Source organism: Anoplopoma fimbria, chromosome 24 (assembly GCF_027596085.1).
Source record: "Anoplopoma fimbria isolate UVic2021 breed Golden Eagle Sablefish chromosome 24, Afim_UVic_2022, whole genome shotgun sequence".
Lineage (NCBI taxonomy): Eukaryota > Metazoa > Chordata > Actinopteri > Perciformes > Anoplopomatidae > Anoplopoma > Anoplopoma fimbria.
Window position 1 is genome coordinate 22,678,882 of NC_072472.1, and position 20,841 is coordinate 22,699,722.

The window sequence follows — 20,841 nt, forward strand, 5'->3', positions numbered from 1 at the left end:
CCTCAACCATCTGCCCCTTAATTCCAGCCGTGCAACGGGAGGTAAGAGGCTCAAAAACACTTCTTTTCCCTCCTTAACACACATGGCACATTCTAAGACTCTTACGTTGAAGCCTGCAACAGGTTCAAAAGTTGAAACACCACTTTTCCAAACGAGTTTAAACACATCCACCAGCAGGTTCTTTGGACAGGGTTTGCAAAAGTGATCCGGCTTTCTAAAATAGAGATTTATTAAGTATTTTACTTTATAGCAGCTGGATTTTGCAAACTCTTGTTATTATTCCTGGAGTTCATCATATGCTAGAACAATAAAACTGGTGTTGAAATTGTCATACTCACTAGATGAAAGCCCAGTTTGATAAATCGTGCCAGACAAATAGTAAAATTACTATGATATGTGTAAAATGTAATCACATAATTTTAGTATGTAAATGCTGCATATATGGAGCAATACTTTGAAAGAGACACCTCTTTAAATGTCAATGCAGAAATGATATGTTAAAATTCCCTGTACTTTACCCTCACATATAATGTGTCTGTCAGCAGTCTAAAAGGAATTACTCGATATCTAATTGAAACATTGCTTTGACTGGCTGGTTGCCGATTACATGCGCCATCTACAACAACATTATTCATCTCTTCCTTCATCAGTGAGTCTGATGAATAAACCCTGGGTAGTGAACATATTTACATTCATGTTTTCTCTCACCAAATCTCGTTGTGTGTATTCTTGAGGCCTAATAAAGGAGTTAAATACATTTCTGCTGCATGGTACGCCACGGCTCTACTCAAATTGACACTTTTTGTGGGATAGTACCTGGTACTTTTCTTTGGTACCACTGATTGCAGAATCGTCACGAAAGCTACACAGGACATTCTAAACAAACATGCCATTTTAAAATAGCCCAGCTATCGTCAAAAGTGGTCGTTTTTTTATTTTTATTATTAACTCGAAACACGATTTTAGAAAAGGTCAGCCAACAAAAACTACAGCGTTCAAATGACGAAGTGCAGCTGTTTTTCTGTTTGGTTGTTCGATGAAAGGATCCAGTGGGCGTCGCACTGAAGATGATGTCACGGCTGCATCACTCTGCATCGCTACGGTGATCATCTGAGAGTCCCCCCTAAACGGAAACAAATTAAAGAAAAGGACCCGGCACCAAAAGTGAGTTGAGTCGAGCCGTGCCGTGCATTGGAAATAAGGCAAAGCCTACATCCGTGTTTATGTGACAGCAGTCTTTTTCTTCAAAATCTATGTTGGCACGTTGCCTCCACTAACTGTTGGTAGGGAGAATAGTGAGAAACCACCAGCAGGACTCTGTATCACATCACCAGTGTGCTTATACACATGCTCTTAAAAAAACTGCTCCATATTGCTCCTAGTGGTTTAGTGTCCACAAATTATAAAAATGTACATTCAAAAAACTAATTTTCCCTCTTGAAAAGGTGTGCAAAGAAAGGATTAAAGTCAACGTGCAGATCTGATCTTTGCTGCTTGGCTTGAGATACGGCTCTTTAAGTTTGACTTTGCTTGTTTTCACCTATTTTTGTCAAAACCAGCTGCTCTGTCTGAATTTCCTGCCGCCACAAAGAATGTCACAGGCAATGAATTTCAATTATAGGACATCTCTGTTGGGGGAAAGGACGCAGACAGAGGGGACTGCTGGGTAAAACCTAGAGGGCAAAGGGCCAAGGAGACGCCATTAAAACACTTCTCTGCACCAAATATCTGTAACACAGAACTGCCGTTATTTGGGTGGAATTGCTGGCATTGATGGGGAGGGATGAGCATTTCTCATCAGCAGTTATTACTTCTAGGATCGTTGGAAGGTTCTGCCCTGTGGCAGAGAACACGGAAATCTAAATTTCATCCATTGTTGGGACAAAGATGATAAGCATCACTACCAGGAAAAGTGGGTCATGGAGAAGAAAAAGGATTAACGGACGATTCTGAGTGGACATTAATGTCGACACAATGATAGAACCGGCTGACCTGATATCCGTGTTTACAAGTCCTTGACTGAGTGAAACCAGACAGAGTCACCTTGACCGGTGGCTTTGGCTGTTTGCGTGGACTGACATCAAAATGGAAATTGCATCTGGGATTAAATACCTTTTTTAAAGTCAACCCTGTTGTCTCTATGTCCAGACCATTCACAAATGTTTGCCGTGTTACTATATCAACGCTACCATCTACATAATTTGAAGCTTCTGTTTGCTTTACTCCTCGTGTGATGCAGGAGGGATCGGATGCTTCTAAAACCCGGAAAGATCTCCTGTGAATTCCAAATGATGAAAGCTTGAAAGTAGGGGGCCAGAATTTAGGTCAAGGCTCCCACCCTTTGGTGTAGCATTAGCGTTTTAAGCCACCGTGATATATCTAAGGGTTGAAGCACAAGCTGACAAACACAAATGAGCAATGCAGTTTTCCCTAAGCTTAAAGGCTGAATGGTTTGACTTTCTGGGTGCTGATTTCTGGATTTCTTGCTATTTAAACATTTCATTCTCACTCACTGCTCTTCCCTAATGGATTATCTCTTCCTGCATGAAGTATTTGCACAATGAATACACCGTAGTTCACACATTTTGCTTTATTGATCTAAAACTGTACTTGTCGTTTTTATAAAAATCCCAACTTTGGTTCTACAAATGCATAGATTTTTCATATTATCAGCACTCTGTAGTGTCTTAAGAAAACATTGAGTATTATACTGTTATGTTTTGTGATATTGCATCGATTTTCAAAAACGTTAACGATTTTAATTAATAGTTTACATGCAGAGATTAACTCAGTCAGTACTTTATTTAATTTGCAAAGAGATTCATGTGCCCCTTCAAAGTAGTGTCGGGATGTTCAATTTTACATGGACTATGATAGGTGCAGATCACTCTTTTTTATAAGTAAAGTTTTGTTTTTCTAAGATCTTATCCATATGGTGGTGCGTTTCCAAAACTATTTTTTTTTAAAGTCGCTATATATTGCCGTTTGTTGAATCTTAACCCATGTATCCTAATGCGTATCGTATCGCCAGATACATGCCAGTACACAGCCCTAGTACTCTCTTTAAGTACTTTTTTATGATGAAATATGATATGTTTTAATTAAGGCTGTCCCAAATGCTTCAAGCAACGACCATTGCGATGGTAATCCACATCCATATCAATATTCAAATGTATCCATAAATCCCAGTTTTTGTGCATTACCAGGCGAAACATTCAGGTCTGAAAAGTGAATCCAATCCAGAAGTGTCTTAAAGCTGTATTCTCTCTAGTGTCCATCAGGGGGCGACTCCTCTGGTTGTATAGAAGTCTATGAGAAAATAACTCTACTTCTCACTTGATTTATTCCCTCAGTAAACATTGTAAACATGAGTTTATGGTCTCAATCTCTAGTTTCAAGTCTTCTTCAATACAGCATGATGTTCATTCAGTAAATGATGCTCCATTTAGAGTCAAATAGAACATAAAGCAGGGGATGCTTTAGGGCGGGGCTACCTTGTGATGACAGGATACACCGAGTGGTATAAGAGACTGTAGTTAAACTACTAATGTCAAGTTTTTTTGTTTATGAAATGGCAGCGGTGGCAAAAAAAACATGACTAATATTTATTTGTACTCCTTTTTCTTTTTCTTTCTTTCGCGCTGATGCTGTCTGAATCCATGAGAGTAAAACCTGGTGAAACAAACCAGTGAATGTTTTGTTCCTCTGTTGATACGCAGGCAAAGGTCAGCATTTCAGACAAAGCAGAAACACATCATAGTTTCAGCTAAGACTTCACCAATTGTTTGCTATTTGACTTTTGCAATTTATACCATGAATGGCTTCCTCCGCCAGCCACTGCATACCCTTCAACCACATTGCTCCAGATTCTGGTAGCAGATGGTTAATGAGTTTAAAGGCCAAGTGGCAGAAAGAAAGAGAAACTCTTCTTCCACAGTACACATTCTCTATACACAAACTTGTACCAATATTTGAAAACTACCCCCAGTTCATTGTACGTCCACTTTGGCTTTGTGGGCCGGCAGGTAACATCATTAATGCCTCCATTAATTTCACGGAGCTGTCATTTTATTTTAGCAACCTCAACTTTGGAATTAGATACAGGAAGACTTAGTGCAGGTGCAATAATAATAGGCGGTATGACAATGCACTGACCTTCCTATGCTCATCAATAATTCATGTTGTATTGTGTAAAAATCTCATTTATTTTTCATTTTTGTTGGCTCTTAGCAGAGTGGGCAAGTTGTCACTTCTAGACAGAGCCAGGACAGAGCCTGGGGACCGGCTGAGACAGGGTCCGGGGGAAGCTCCAGTATATTTGGTGTTTTAAGTGCTAACATAGAGTCTCAGCTGAAGTATCACGCCAGACTGTGTAGTGAGTGTGTGTGTGTGGTAATCCTTCATACTTGCATCGTTTATTAATTGCTTCTCACTCAATTTTCACGCGTGGTCTCCTTTGCCACCTTGAATAAATATAGTATTGCAGTTTTCTCCGAGGCTTCAATGTGAATATAAGCCTGTCTGCAGTGCAGTCACATGCTATTATGCTGTCATATATCCTCTGTTATACTGCCATATAACAGAGGAAGAGCACTTTATCTTTGACACATGGGGAGCTGGGATCAAATACTACTCATAAATCATTTTAGAATAGCAGTTTACTGGAGCGTTATGAAGGAGGAAATACCATAAACACATTTATCATATATAGGGGTTATCTCTTCTTTTTGCAACATTTGAACATTTATTTTGAAACGTCTTAAAGATGAAAATCACTCAAGTGACTGGGTGAAAGGGGAGTGAATATTTTGGCAATCTACATGTTTTTTTTTTATATAGTTTAAAAATAAAGCTTATGGCATTGGTTAAAACCTTATCCAACGATCTACTGGGCTAATTCACAGATGATCATCATAGCTGCAGAAAAAATAATCCCACCAAAACCTCCAAAAACTGCCTTTCTCAAATAGCCACTTGCCGCCTGGTCAATCCCAGGTGGCAACCTCCGGTTCTGCAGAATGAAGCCGATGCGGAAGTGTCTCAAGACTTCTACTCTCTACTGACCAGCAGGTGGCGACTCCTCTGGTTGTATAGAAGTCTATGAGAAAACGACTCTACTTCCCTCTTGATTTATACCCTCAGTAAACATTGTAAATATTAGTTTATGGTCTCAATCTCTAGTTTCAAGTCTTCTTCAATAGAGCATGATGTTCATTTAGTAAATGATGCTCCATTTAGAGTCAAATAGACCATAAAGCAGGGGATGCTTTAGGGCGGGCTTACTTGACAGGTCGCTGTCTCTACTGGAGAAAATACGGCATCTGTACGTCACTCCTCCACGTTCCAATTAAAGTCACTTCTGTTCATTCGTTTGCTAAAACAAACACATGGCGCTGAACTTGAGTCTTCAAAACAGAAGTCACCATGACTAAGTGGAGTTCTTATATACAGTCTGCGGCCATCCCCATAGACCCCAAAGTTAAAATGCCAAACTTTAAAGCAATAATAAACATGTTGGCAGACCCACGAACTAGCCACGCTTCGTTAGGTCGAGCTGGTCCAGCTGTGCTCTGCCTCTGTTTGACCAAACTAAAACGGCAAACCTAGTCAGGAGTTCTGCGCTTCGCTCATGGCCCTCTAAAAAACAAGCTAATTCAAGCTAATGCCAGTGAGCCGTGTTGTTACAATATGTTTCACAGTGGTATAAAGTGAAATCACACACACTGGCACAACTTTACTGCAAACAGAGGCCTGTGTTTCCATCCACCACTTTTTATGTGCATTTTCAAATTTGCACGTGTAAACATCTGTTTGCGGAAAAAGCGTTTCCGCTTGGCTGTTGTGGAGTTTTTGTGTATTGATAAAAGATTGAAATGCGACACTGCGAAATAGAAACAGAGGCGAATGACTAATATATATATATACAGCTCTGGAAAAAATTAAGAGAAATGATCAGTTTCTCTGGTTTTACTATTTATTGGTATGTGTTTGAGTAAAATGAAAATGTTTGTTATATTCCATAAACTACTGACAACATTTCTCCCAAATTTCAAATAAAAATACTGTCATTTAGAGCATTTATTTGCAGAAAATGACAACTGGTCAAAATAACAAAAAAGATGCAGTGTTTTCAGATCTGGAATAATGCAAAGAAAACAAGTTCATATTCATTTTTAAACAGCACAATACTAATGTTTTAACTTAGGAAGACTTCAGAAATCAATATTTGGTGGAATAACCTTGATTTACAATCACAGCTTTCATGCGTCTTGGCATGCTCTCCATCAGTCTTACACATTGCTGTTGGGTGACTTTATGTCACTCCTGGCGCAAAATTCAAGCAGCTCGGCTTTGTTTGATGGCTTGTGACCATCCATCTTCCTCTTGATCACATTCCAGAGGTTTTCAATGGTATTCAGGTCTGGAGATTGGGCTGGCCATGACAGGGTCCTTATCTGGTGGTCCTTCATCCACACCTTCACTGACCTGGCTGTGTGGCATGGAGCATTGTCCTGCTGGGAAAACCACTCCTCAGAGTTGGGGAACATTGTCAGAGCAGAAGGAAGCAAGTTTTCTTCCAGGACAACTTTTTACTTGGCTTGATTCACGCGTCCTTCACAAAGACAAATCTGCCCGATTCCAGCCTTGCTGAAGCTCCCCAGATCATCACCGATCCTCCACCAAATTTCACAGAAGGTGCGAGACACTGTGGCTTGTAGGCCTCTCCAGGTCTCCGTCTAACCATTAGACAACCAGGTGTTGGGCAAAGCTGAATTTTTTTAAATCCAATTACTTTTGTACGAAGTATTAAATAAATTTCAGTAAGCGTGTTAAATACTTTTTCCCTGTGTCATTCCATTTTATTACACATAACTTAATTTCTGAACTTATTTGTTTGGTTTTCTTTGTATGTATGGATTACTTGGGCTGTTACCGACATTTGGTGAAAATTTCATGTCAATAGCACCTTTAGAAATATATTTACTGAGAAAAATGATGACGTGTTCAATACTTATTTTACCCGCTGTGTGTGTATATATATATCTCTATCTTGATATTCACATCACAGAAGTACATGGAGGTGCAAGTTTGTTAACATTTGCTTTACATTTGGATAATAAACCTGGCATATGGATCTGTAAAATTGCTAAAATGTACCACGGATCAAACGTCTACATATTTCTCACTTGTGGCATCTCCCCTGATTCAACTATTACTGCGACACAATATATTTTTAATCTGACGGTGGCTTCAAAGTAGCGTGATTACACAAGTGTTACAGTACTCCTGGCAACAATCACACATACCCAGCAAACATACCCTCCCCATCCCTCTTCCGCCGTGCTTACACTCTTGGTACTGCGTGCATGTGAGTGTGTGTGTGTGTGTGTGTAAGTGCACCTCGGTGGTTATACCTAGTGATGGTGCCCTCCCCCGGGTCTTTGATTGTAAATGAGCTAAACCCCTTATGGGTGGGGATGGGCAAACGAGCTGCGCCTCTCCTCTCTCTCTGCGTTCCCTCGCTCCCTCGCCGTCTCATCAGTTGCAAACAGTGAAGTCATACCTTCCAAGGGGCCTGTTTTTTCTTTCCTGCTATCTGCCATGATGTCACCAGCAGCCAATCAAGTTTGAGGAAGCGTGTGTGTGAGGCGGAGGGGGGGGTTCACCACTGGGAAAAGCACAGTTATTATCTGGTTCTGCCAGCGAGCTCCAGAGCACATATGCACATCAAAATCACGAAATCCACAGGCTTCTTCTGATCAGCGCTGCCTCTCAGTGATGTAATGCACTCCACATTACATAAGAGCGCTGTGTGCTGCGAGGAAATGATAGGCCTGTGATGGTAATGATGTATTCAGATACTGTCCACACGGCGCATTGAATTTTACGAGGTGATTAGCAGGCCTGCATTTTGGGGAACACGGCTCCACTGCTGTTTGAATTTCACTTTGAATCTGCACCTTTTTTATTCCATTAGTTCAGACATTCACAATTAGGCCCAATCATTAGATAAACATCCTCTGTTTAGTGCAAAACCCAGACAGTTAGTTGCCTTTAATATTGACCTCACTTCAAGGTGACTGTGGAGGCCTTTTACGCTTCCCTGCTGAACTCCTAATACGCTCAAACCATCAAGTGAAGACAGATAATTCCGGTTAACGGTTTACGGCCGGCCTTGAAAGGATATTCAGTTATTGTAGCGGTGGAGCAATTTGTTTGGCCTGTTCCACAGCGAGCACATTCTGCTAATTGCAGAACGGGAGGAGCATCAAGTGCCCTGGATCGAAGCTCAGCAGAATGTCATCCTGTGAGCGTTTGTGCTTCTAGCAAGCTGTTCCTCCTGACCTTTTATTCTTTGCTGTGACACACACTGCATCGCCGCTGTAAGTGTTAGATAGCCCAAAGCATTACTATATCCGAATCTCAGTGATTCCTGTGTTTAACGCCCTCATACTATTTGACATTATTTTCCCGTGCTCTGCGAGGTAAAACGGCTGTGTTTGTCAAAGGAGTCTGCTGGCTTCGAAGGTAGCTTAGATAACAGCTTCAGTTTCTTGTCGGAAGGGCAAGGTAAAGCAGTGAAAACACTCTTCATATAGTGTACATTTAGATGTCAAAATATGCTTTGCATACACTGTGGATAAGTACCTCATACAACACAACTTTAAAAGAAAAAAACTATCCCTTTAAATATAAGTGCAGGTTTAAATGAAGCATTTCCATAGCACAGGTTTCTAAATATTTGTCATTGTTCTGTCATCTAAACTTGAGTGTCGGAGAAGTTTTATCTGGTCATACGAAATCCCCCGAGCTCTTTCTTGGTCACTCTCTGAACGTGTTTTTACTTGCTCACATCATCCTATGCTTTGCATAGGGCGACTGTGCCTCAGTGGTAGAGCAGGGTCATCCTTCAATCAGAGGATTGGCGGTTCGATCCCCGCTCCGCTCCATGTCAATGTGTCCTGGGGCAAGACACTTACCCCCAAATTGCTCCTGCAGGCTGTTTGAGCGGTGTATACATGGGTATGAATGATTAGATAGTCCTGATGGGCAGGTGGCACCTTGCATGGTAGCTTCTGCCATCATTATATGAATGGTTGTGAATGATGACATGTATTATTAAAGAGCTTTGAGTGGTCGGAAGACTAAAAAAGTGCTATACAAGTACAGTCCGTTTGCTACAGAATATAACGCAAAAACTAGTGATCACCCCTGCTTTAGTTATTTGCAGATGTAATAGATAAAAGTCCCGTCGCACAGAATGCTTTCCACTGTTTGCTCTCACTGATGAGAGGCGGCAGAGGAACATCTGTGTGCAGGAGGAACTCGCCTGCCCTGCCCGGCTTCCTCACAGGCTGCAGAGGGCAGGAGAGTACATCTGATTAGCCGTATCGACTGGTAAAACGCTGCCACGCCAGGTTTCCGCTCATAAAGCCAGGCCACATAGTAATTATCCTGGGATCGATGTGTGGTCCGTCGAGCGGCTAGCCCAACAGACACACAGTTTCACCGCCGTTACTCCGATCACCCAGCTAACGGAGGGAATTCTTTTTGTGGGAGGTCAAAGTATTATTGAACATCAGGTGCATTACTGTCACATTACCTCCTGCATGTTTTCATCCTGTCAGTCAGAATCAGATGAAAAAAAGACTCCATCGAGATAAATCACATTCATGTGTCGGCTGCTGCCGTTAATCTTCTCCGCGTTCCCAACCCATTGGCCTCGGCTCTGTATTGGATTTGTCGCCGGCAGTCCTTGCTGCCCTCAGTGATGGAACGCATTGCTAAGCACATGTTTGTGTTATCACCCACACCTTCACTCACTTCTCTGGATGAAACCCTTTTGCCTCTCTAATGGCGTTTCTGTAAACAGTAGAATCGGTTTACCAGCCCTGCCTTGTTTACGTCACATCAACTGATGTCACGACAGCCTCAAGATTAGAGAAGCGTGATCGTCACTGAAAGGGGATGAATGGAGTGTCAACACTATTTGACAAAACTAGCTTATCGTCAACTACCCCTAAAGGAATAGTTTGTCATTTTCGGAAAAATGCTAATTGGCTTTCTGGTAGACAGTAAGTTGAGAAGACTTATTCCACACTCTCAAATGTGAAGCTACAAGTCAGTTTGCTTAGTTTAGCATAAGGGTTGGAAACAGCTAACCAGGTTGAACATACAGTCCCTTTACACAGCAGCCATTCTGACATGTCATAGCAGGGTGAACACTGGCGTAATTGATCAAATGAAATATGGTCCCATTCTATTTAGTGTGTAACAGTCATTCCAGGGAACCAGCATGCTCAATACCAGGGCCCTGGCCCCACCTAAATGGAACAGGGCCATAATTCATGCTATTAATACACCTGTATTTACCCTGCATGTCAAATGGCTGCTGTGAAAAAGGGCCTATTGTCAACCAGCTGTCAACAAAAGATATGATATAATCACAATACTTAAGCCACGATACGATCTCATGACCATTTTAAACATTTTGCGATAATCGGATTATTGCGATAACACATATATATACATTGAAATGTATTATTATGTTTTAATTACAAATTATGCATTTTGTCTGATTTTTACTTGGTTCACCTCACTTCGATCACTCTTATAGCAGCAAAATGGGTTTGTCAGTGAAGCAGACTGTCTCAACCCTCCATCTTTTTTTTCGAATGAAAAACTGTGGTGCATCCATATTTGGAACCCCACCCTGAGTCTTTTTGCTAAGCTAAACCATAAGCTGTTGGCTGTAGCTTCACAATTGGCGCACCGACATGAGAATGATGTCAATTGTCTCATCTTACTTTCCAAGGAGAATATTTCCAACCTTTCCTTTTAACAAATCTCTTGTTTGCTCACTGTGGCTGTTGTAATTGAGTCGAAAATAGTAGAAAGCTGGTGTAGGTCATGTGGTCGGCAACCAGAAATAGGATTCATTATTCTCAAACGCTTAAAATGATCTGTTCTGCGGTTACAGGAGTATTGTACATGCACTAAATGTGTGGAGAATTTAATTTAAATGTAATGGTGTGAAGTGCTTAAAAAAGGAAGTTTTTTTAATATTGACCACTGGAAATACATTTGTATTGTGTAGGCTTGAAATGGGCTTGTTGACCCGGCTTACCTGTGAATTCCTGTTAACACCCAGGTGCCCACGGAGTGCGAGAGGAGCCCCAGTTTGTGACGTCCCGCGCGGGAGAGAACGTCATCCTGGGATGCGACGTGTCCCACCCCCTGAACGGCCAGCCCTACGTGGTGGAGTGGTTCAAGTATGGAATGCCCATCCCCTTCTTCATCAACTTTCGCTTCTACCCTCCTCACGTGGACCCGGAGTACGCCGGTAAGATGGGGAACGCAGTCACATTCACACTACAAACGGAGACTAGCAGGCCGAAGAGCAACCCGTCGCTGCTCTCTCTGGTCGAACATTTCATCCCTGTTTAAATCTCTCACCACAGCCAGCATCACACAGAATGCAGAGCTCATTGCACTGTTGCAAAAGAAAAAAGTGAGCAAATACAACTTTTAGAGATCTCTGATCACGTTACTTTGCCACTGATACTAAATGCCGATCATTGATGATCCATATATATATATATATATATATATATATATACAGCGGGTAAAATAAATATTGAACACGTCACCACCTTTCTAAAGGTGCTATTGACATGAAATGTTCACCAGATGTCGGTAACAACCCAAGACATACAAAGAAAACCAAACAAATAAGTTCAGAAATTAAGTTTTGTGTAATAAAATGGAATGACACAGGGAAAAAGTATTGAACACCCTTAATGAAATTTATTTAATACTTGGTACAAAAGCCTTTGTTGGTAATGACAGCTTCAAGACGCCTCCTGTATGGAGAAACTAGTCGCATGCATTACTCAGGTGTGATTTTGGGCCATTCTTCCACACAAACAGTCTTCAAATCTTGAAGGTTCCGTGGGCCTCTTCTATGAACTCTGACCTTTAGTTCTTTCCATAGATTTTCTATTGGATTCAAGTCAGGTGATTGGCTGGACCATTCTAGCAGCTTTATTTTATTTCTATGAAACCAATTGAGAGTTCCCTTGGCTGTGTGTTTGGGATCATTGTCTTGCTGAAATGTCCACCCACGTTTCATCTTCTTCATCCTGGTAGATGGCAGCAGATTTTTATCAAGAATGTCTCGGTACATTTTTCCATTCATCCTTCCTTCAATTATATGAAGTTTGCCAGTGCCGTATGCTGAAAAACAGCCCCACACCATGATGTTCCCACCTCCAAACTTCACTGTTGGTATGGTGTTTTTGGGGTGATGTGCAGTGTCATTTGACCTCCAAACATGGTGTGTATTATGGCATCCAAAGAGTTCAATTTTGGTCTCATCTGACCAGACTATATTCTCCCAGCGTTTCACAGGCTTGTCTAAATGTTGTGCAGCAAACTTTAAATGAGCTTCAACAAGCTTTTTCTTCAGCAATGGAGTCTTGCGTGGTGAGCGTGCATACAGGCCACGGCGGTTGAGTGCATTACTTATTGTTTTCTTTGAAACAATTGTACCTGCTAATTCCAGGTCTTTCTGAAGCTCTCCACAAGTGGTCCTTGGCTCTTGGACAACTCTTCTGATAATTATTTTCACTCCTCTGTCAGAAATCTTGCGAGGAGCACCTGGTCATGGCCGGTTTATGGTGAAATGATGTTCTTTCCACTTCCGGATTATGGCCCCAACAGTGCTCACTGGAACATTCAGAAGTTTAGAAATCCTTCTGTAACCAATGCCATCAGTATGTTTTGCAACAATAAGGTTGTGAAGGTCTTGAGAGAGCTCTTTGCTTTTACCCATCATGAGATGTTTCTTGTGTGACACCTTGGTAATGAGACACCTTTTTAAAGGCCATCAGTTGGGACTGAACCAGCTGATATTAATTTGCACTGACAAGGGGCAGGATTGCTTTCTAATTACTGATAGATTTCAGCTGGTGTCTTGGCTTTCCATGCCTTTTTGCACCTCCCTTTCTTCATGTGTTCAATACTTTTTCCCTGTGTCATTCCATTTTATTACACATAACTTAATTTCTGAACTTATTTGTTTGGTTTTCTTTGTATGTATGGATTACTTGGGTTGTTACCGACATCTGGTGAAAATGTCATGTCAATAGCACCTTTAGAAATATATTTACTGAGAAAAATGGTGACGTGTTCAATACTTATTTTACCTGCTGTATATATATATAACAGATCCCTTTGTTGTTTGATTATAGCAGCTGGTCACCCAAGGAATGTCAATATAAAAAAACAGTCCTATTATTTAGTTTACTGTTCAAAAATCACTATTTAAATATGCAGCACCACTTCCCCCTCCAGACAAAAAAAGTTTTGCTTTTTAATTCCTTCACTGTGATGTCTGGGCCTCACTGTGCAGAATGACATACTGCACAGCTTTTGTTTTTGTTTTAGTTTTTTTTGCATTCATCTGCGGAAGAAGGAAGGTGTCTCTGGGCTTAAATCAACACACTAGCTTCGAAACCCAATCAAGGTCCAGTATATGTGAAAACTTAGAGCCTCCAGTGCACTTACACTTAGAGCGAACTTTACAGTGAAGTAGGAGACATCTTATTTGTGAAAACATTTGGATATTCGTAGATTCAGTTTTTTAATTTTACTTTTCAATGACCTTGTTCAAAGTTGAAATGAGGAATTTTCTATACAATACCTACTAATTTGGAGGAAGGTTGCCTGAAAGTTTCTTACATGCTCTTGGCTATACTGTATGTTATTTCTAGTAAATATCACATAATAAAAAAAAGAAACAGCGTCGGAAGATCTTAAGGACAACTCACCCATCTTTCAAGTAGTTACGTCTCCAGTCTGATCTTGAGAGCACAGTTGATGGATAAGTGGTTTGTTTATATGATGTAACGTAAAGCTTGCTGTCAGGACACGGCGTCTCCTTCTCTCTGGTTGTTGTTGAATTATTCCTCGTTCAGCTTAAATAAACGTTACATTTCATTTTCAATTAATGAAAGTGACGAAAGCAAAATTAAATATTAAGTGTACAGGGGTCAGTTGGAAGTAAAAATACAGTGTAGGTTTCAGTTGGTCACTGAATAAACGCTGCAGCTCCTCAACACCATAGACTGTATATAAGAAGAGAACGGAGTCGTCGTGACGTCACCCATTGGTTTGTGGACTGGCGCTTTGAAGCCACGAGTTCGGTGATTTTGCCATCGCCATATTGGATTTACGGCCGATTCCGTCTTGACTTCTTTGCAACCGATGAGTGGACGTTAGCATATTTGGAATGCCCAGGAATGATGCAGAGAAGTTGTATATGTCTCTGGTGGCGGCAGCGATCTGTTAATCACAGTAAGCCCACCCCAAATATACTGCTTTATGTTCTATGTGACTCTAATTGGGACCATAGTTTACTAAATGAACATCATGCTATATTGAAGAAGACTTGAAACTAGAGATTGGGAGCATAAGCTTAAATTTGCGACTTGAGGAGTCCCCCCCGCTGGTCAGTAGAGAGAATGCACGTTCTAAGACACTCCTGCATTGGCTTTACTCTGAAGAACTGGAGGTTGCCGCCTGCTCAAGACCTAAAAAAAAAGCTACATGAGTTAACCTCCTTGAACACTATCTGTGTTACATTAGGTCAGCCTACACAGAAGTTTGAGAACAATCTATTTAAATATATCCGTGCAGCAGAACCAGAGTCGGATCATTATTTCAGCATACTATTTGAAGAGTTATCAACACTGTTTTGCCAACAATCGCATCATCATCTTTTGCTAAGCCAACCACAACCGCATGGTGTGTCATAAATGTACTGAAAATTACGTTTAAACAGTTAAAGGCATTTATTTGTGCGACAATCGGCAAAAAAAAATGTCATGATTGTGAAAGTTAGGGCTGGGAGGAAATCAAATATCATGATAATTTTTGACCTCATACCTCGATATCGATATTGCGTAGATATTGTAGGGTTAACCGTTGGTTCTTTTACAAAATATTTACACAATGATATTGATTTTGATTTTTGATTTTAGATAAAAATCTGTAATGTGGATATAAAGACTAAATGAGTAAAGACAAAAAAAGAAAAGCTAGATTCCCATATGGAGATATTGATATAATATTGATATATTTCCCAGGCCTAGTGTCAGCCCAAAGTGTGTGTTTTTTATAAAATATAGTTATTAGTTCAGTTAAAGCTAACTCAATTGGGTTTCATTCATGATATTTGTCTTAATGAAACCAGTGGAAATATGCTCAGGATTCATAGAACCACATTTTTGATCCGCTCTCTGTTTTGGCTAAACTGTTTAACAAAGACATGAAACCATCACCTTCTTGACAATAGTGCTGTCTTTGATCAGCATCTTTAATAAATCTGTTTACTAACTAATGCAGACAGCTTTAATGAGATGACATGATCATTTCATGTGTTGGGCTCAAGGTGAAGTTTGCTGAGGAGGTGAGAGGGATTTCCCCCTCGCCTGCTTTGTTTTCTTCCCTTCTGATCATCACATTTCAGAAATAATCCCACTCCCCCTCCCTTCAAAGAGCTTTTATCATGTATTTATTCATGTCGTAACAAATGAAGTGTGAGTTTTTCTGCTCAACGCAGGTAACATCCACACACACATGTTGGATCATCCAATAAGTTAAACAGCATTTCCCTTCTGAGTGTTATAACGTAATAACAATTTCATAAGCACAACAGGTGATAATATTTTATCTTGACCTTCAGTGAGCCACCACACAAATACATACATGCACGTATTGACTTCAAACGTTAATGCCCAATGAAAATAATGAAAAACAAAGCCCCACACAAATGATCACATTGGATTGATGTTTGATAATTAGCTACTACCAATAAAACATGATTATAGTAAACTATACCTATAAAGCACTCCAAAACAAAGGTTCAAAGCACTTTTAAATAAGAACAAAAACAGGAAAACGAATTCAATTTTAATTTATTTATATAAAGATATATATTTTTTATTATATATTTTCTTTTAAATAAAAAAAATATTTAATACATAGAAGATAGATAGAATATTTGCACTGTCTGGACCTGGGGTTACTGTCATTTTCTTATCACTAATGAGAACATTCTAGAATTCATCCATTTAGGAATCTTTGCGGGCCACATCTTAGATAAATCTGTGCATTGTCTGCATAAAAGGTGATCTAAAAGCAATAACCACACAGGTTTCAATTGAGTGATGACCTTAAGAAGAGAATTTTTAGTACTATGAATTGTCCTTAAATCAGATTGAAACAAATCAATTATACTGTTTCCTGAAATAAATTGTTTTTCATAATTTCACTAATCATCATTAGGAGGGGCTAAGGTTATGTTTAAGAAAATTCATGCTGAGCCATAAGATTATTTCTTAATCTGCTGGATTTGACAGGATTTACTTGAGAATTGGGAATCTTTATTGTCTGTGAAATTATGTTAAAATTTATCACAAAAAGCCCTTCATAAAACGAGATTAAGAATAAAGTGAGGTTTTTGCTCTCACAGTTAAAGTACAGTAACTGAAATACAGTATAATATCCACTAGGCTCTAATTATCAGTTTTTTAAAAAAGCACATTAGATAGAATATATTGAGTAAATTCAATATTGTAACAATATATGTCAAGTTTACTCTCATTAGAAACACCATGCCATTTGCACGGCAGATACAAATCTTCACGTGTGATTGAAAGGCAACCGATCGATTGGCCACCGTCTGCATCAGATACAGGTAAAGGTTTATTTTTAAAGAGTCCTTTACAGCCCACCTAGCTGCCACAGCAGGAAGAAAAATAGTGTGTCAGACTACAAGATTGTGGCAAATATGCTCGAGCTTTGTGTGATCTTTCATGCATCTTCACACACTTTGTCTTCATTGATCAGATCACTGAGTTTCAGAGGCTTTTGGTTGGAGTTACAGAATCCTGACCGCAGAGCAGCAGGATGTAAATGCAACCCCAAGTCCCTGAGGACGGCAACAATCGCACCATTTAGTGTGACAGCATTGTGTCTTGAACCAAACAAAGTCCGTAATGGTGTCCTGGAAAGCAAATCATTTATAAGTTAGAATCAATAGCATTTTATTTAATCCAATATTGCACTCTCCTATCAAATCCAAATCTTTTCAAATACCAGATTAAAAGGTTATTAGGTTCAGCTTTCAACATCTGCTAACTTAATTTACTAAATGAACATCATGCTGTATTGAAGAAGACTTGAAACTAGTGATTGAGACCATAAACAACATAATCAACCATAGGAGACTTAAATGCAAATTTTAAGACACTTCATAATTGGCTTCGCTCGGCAGAACTGGAAGTGCCAGCATTGTCCCACCCAGTCCTTTGGAAATAGATGCTCCGGAGAAGATTTACAAATGTAACTAGAGAGATTTCTACTCCTCACAGAAACACTTGTCAGTCAAGCCCCTTGTTTTTTTTAGGTGGATAAGGATCAATATCTGGGAGTTTAAATAATTGTGTTTATTGTATCTGGGTATAATCTCTCTGGTTACATTTGTCAGACGGTCATACAGCATCCCTTCATGGTGTGGTCAGATGACACCTTGCTCGAACTAGTTCTTTACCCCCTGTAGAAGGCCCTTATCACTGTTGGTCTTGTTGATTCACCAAAACATAGTCTCAACTCACATTCATAGATTGATGTTTCTTTGTAAAGACAGCGGTTGGCTGAAAGCACATCACCCAGACATCAGCCCCAAGTTTCATTTCAGCCGTTATGTAATAAAGGTTTATTAATGACTCAGCTGCCAGCCACATTTGTCATTTTAACTTGTGAAAGTGACAGCCATCAAAGCTAAAAGCAGCTTGCTAATGTTACTTGCATTGCTTTCTCTCAATAAGACAAGAGTTAGCACAGAGACACAGGACTAAAACTGGGAACATTTATTTTTATTACTTGGGGTTTTTAAAGTTACACAGAGGCACTTATTAGTTTGTATCATGTATTTCTGGAAGCTATTAAAGATTAAAAACTTTAAACACTACAAAGACTGCATACATTTTACTGGTTTTGAAACATTATATACGTACAACCTCTGCTTAGCCTTGTTTTGAAATTCTTCTTGCCGTCTTTTCAGTCCTATGAGACACATGACACGCAACGACACGCAACGATTCATCCTGTGTTTCAAAGTGCAGTTGTGAAATATGTGAAGTTCTTGTTGCCGGGGCATTAACCAGCATCAACCACCCACTGTGCTTCGGTATGACATCATGGAATGAAGTCACAGGTCACAGCATAAAGCTGCTGAGATACATAAAGGCATCCCATTGTGCCCTCTTTAGATCGGGATGATGTGGAGGGTTAATGAGTGGAGCCAACCACAGGGCACTGTCTCCTAGACACCCGTCTGCCCTTCTGCCTCAAACAAGCCTTTGTCTTACTTTTTATTAATAGAGAGGAGGAAGGAGAACACATCCGTCAGAACATTTCCATGAGAACTTCACCCAGCAGACATTTACTGAAGCTAATAAAACTGCTTTACCCTTCTTCCTAAGTTAAGCTGAATACGGGGGGCTCAGATTCCAGTCCAGCTCTGATTAATGCAATTTTATTTGCAGTTTCCGATATCTGATTTTTGTCCGACCTGCTGATTCTGATTTTCTTTCCAAGAACTATAATTTACAGCAAGGTCTCAGATGGTCATGGACGATCAGCTGAAAACCGTCCACATCCAACCGGCCACCGATCGATCGGTGCATCTCGACTTAGAACTGATCTTCTTATAAAACAAACAGAAACACATTTTTCTTCAAGGTTCATGCTTAGTAGGACAGTTAAATATGAAGTAACATGTGTGAGAATATGTCTATTCAGTAGCATGGCCTTTGATGATACCATTGCAGTGTTAACGAGCCAAGCCGCAGCACCAGGCGACCTCGTGAAGTTTTTGAAAACGTGGACCCAAGGCGAGTCCTCTGATGTTATCGCAGTTAACGTCAGTCACGAGGAGTGGGGCTCTGTGACAGGCTGCCATGTGCTGACTGCAGGAAGCCGATAGAAGACATGAGCAGTGGGGCCCGACCAACTGGATAGAAGACGATCGGAGGAACAGCTGGACTTGAGTCATAATTACTCCAATGATCAGAAGTCCCGCTGACTGCTGCTTTTGTTGCCGTAGGGATACTGTTCTTGTCACTTATTACAATATTCTGTGGACACACTGCAGGCTGTATATTCCAACTGTGAACTAAAGATGGATTGAAATGAGAATTTGAACTATGTCTGGTCCGATGTACCGTCCGTCCATTATTTATCCAGACTGAAATATGTCAGCAACCTTAGTTATTACCCCGGCCAAAAAAAGGTAAAATACCAGCAAACTAGGCCAGGCACGTTCTTTTTAAAATCTGCAATGTGCAATACCATTGTTCAATACTGCGCTGACAATATGATTTCTTTAATGAAGAAATATTGAATGTGCATGTTAGCTATACATTTCCTATGTCAGCCTGGTTGTATTTAAATTCCATACGGTAACAGAATTGTCTCGGAGTTTCATAAGAATCTACAGAGGACCCAGCGTATAGTATTAAAAATACAACATTTTAGGAAATGTTACAACCTTAAACTCGTAAAATCGAATATAGACACTTTGGGAATTAAAGATATCTGACTTGCAATCCATTTGCTCAGGAAAACATGAACGCCCACAGCAAACGGATGTTTGGATGGCCAGACTCTGACACAACAAAGCGATACAACACAGACTTTGTTACAACACAGACTTGGAATTCTGACTTGAATAACCCTACCTTTGTACAATAGTACAATAGATTGCAGCATAGCTAGACTAAATGTTGTTTCTAGAGCAGCAGCAGCAGCAGTTATGTTTACAACAGCAAACAGTAGCTAAGGTTACAAGAATTCGCCATATTTTCCGATGCATGGTAATTTAAGCTAAACAGCTAGCCTGAATACAGACAGCTTTTGTTGTAGCTTGTGTAGCTGAGGAATACGTCGCCCCCATACTGCGTAGTCTGCACCAAGACGCAACTTTATTTTATTTCTCCAACCTTGTCAACGATCCTTCACAATAAAATCCCCTGGGCACATACAATGGAACACTGCTCACTCTTTATTATTCACTAAGAAACAACTGCGCCGACCTAGCACACCGTGCTTGTGTGTGTTTATGCTTGTTGAACAGGTGTATTGATAGATTATTGTCTTCATACTTGGAAAGGATTTATCACATTTACTTGCAGTAATTAGCGTCGTTCTCGTCAACTCGACTTTGCCTGGTTCACTTCGCTGTCTCCACCCGTCCTCTCTGATCTGCTGTTCCCTGATTTCACTGTGTGACCCAAAGCTAAATGTGTAGTCAAACGTTTTTTATCTGACACAGACTGTAGGTCAGCTGCAACATTACATGTGTCAACAGACTTGATTGAATTGTGAGACCTCTTGAGACTCAAGACACAAAAAAGGTGACCGCTGACTTTCAAAAGTCCGATTTGGTCATTGTGGGTGTGTGAAGTCTTTAAACCCTCTGAACTCCAAGCCGTTTTCAGGCGTTTTTATGCTCCTGCCACATTTTACTCTCTGATCTTGTTTTAAACTCCAATATGAGTCCTACACCTCTATGGAAACAGCATAATCATGGCTAGAAATAGAGGGAGCTCACACATGTATTTTGTGCAGACTAACAAAGTTACCAAAAAAACGTTGAATTTCTTTGATTTATTTTACAGAAATTGGAAAACAGTGAAATCTATATATACAACATTTCTCCAAGTGCCCATAAGTGTTACCAATGTTGGAAAAAAAGGAAGCTCTACGTGCTGT

The 20,841-nt window shown here is 40.2% G+C and overlaps 1 protein-coding gene across 1 annotated transcript in view; it reads left to right on the forward strand.

Annotated features, from left to right (window-relative positions):
• Positions 1–20,841, forward strand: part of LOC129113774 (protein turtle homolog B-like) — a 116,985-nt gene that overhangs the window by 18,863 nt on the left and 77,281 nt on the right. Inside the window, exon 2 of the mRNA XM_054626245.1 lies at positions 11,153–11,344. Within this exon, the coding sequence (XP_054482220.1) occupies positions 11,153–11,344 (192 nt within the window). The remainder of the gene's footprint in view (positions 1–11,152; positions 11,345–20,841) is intronic.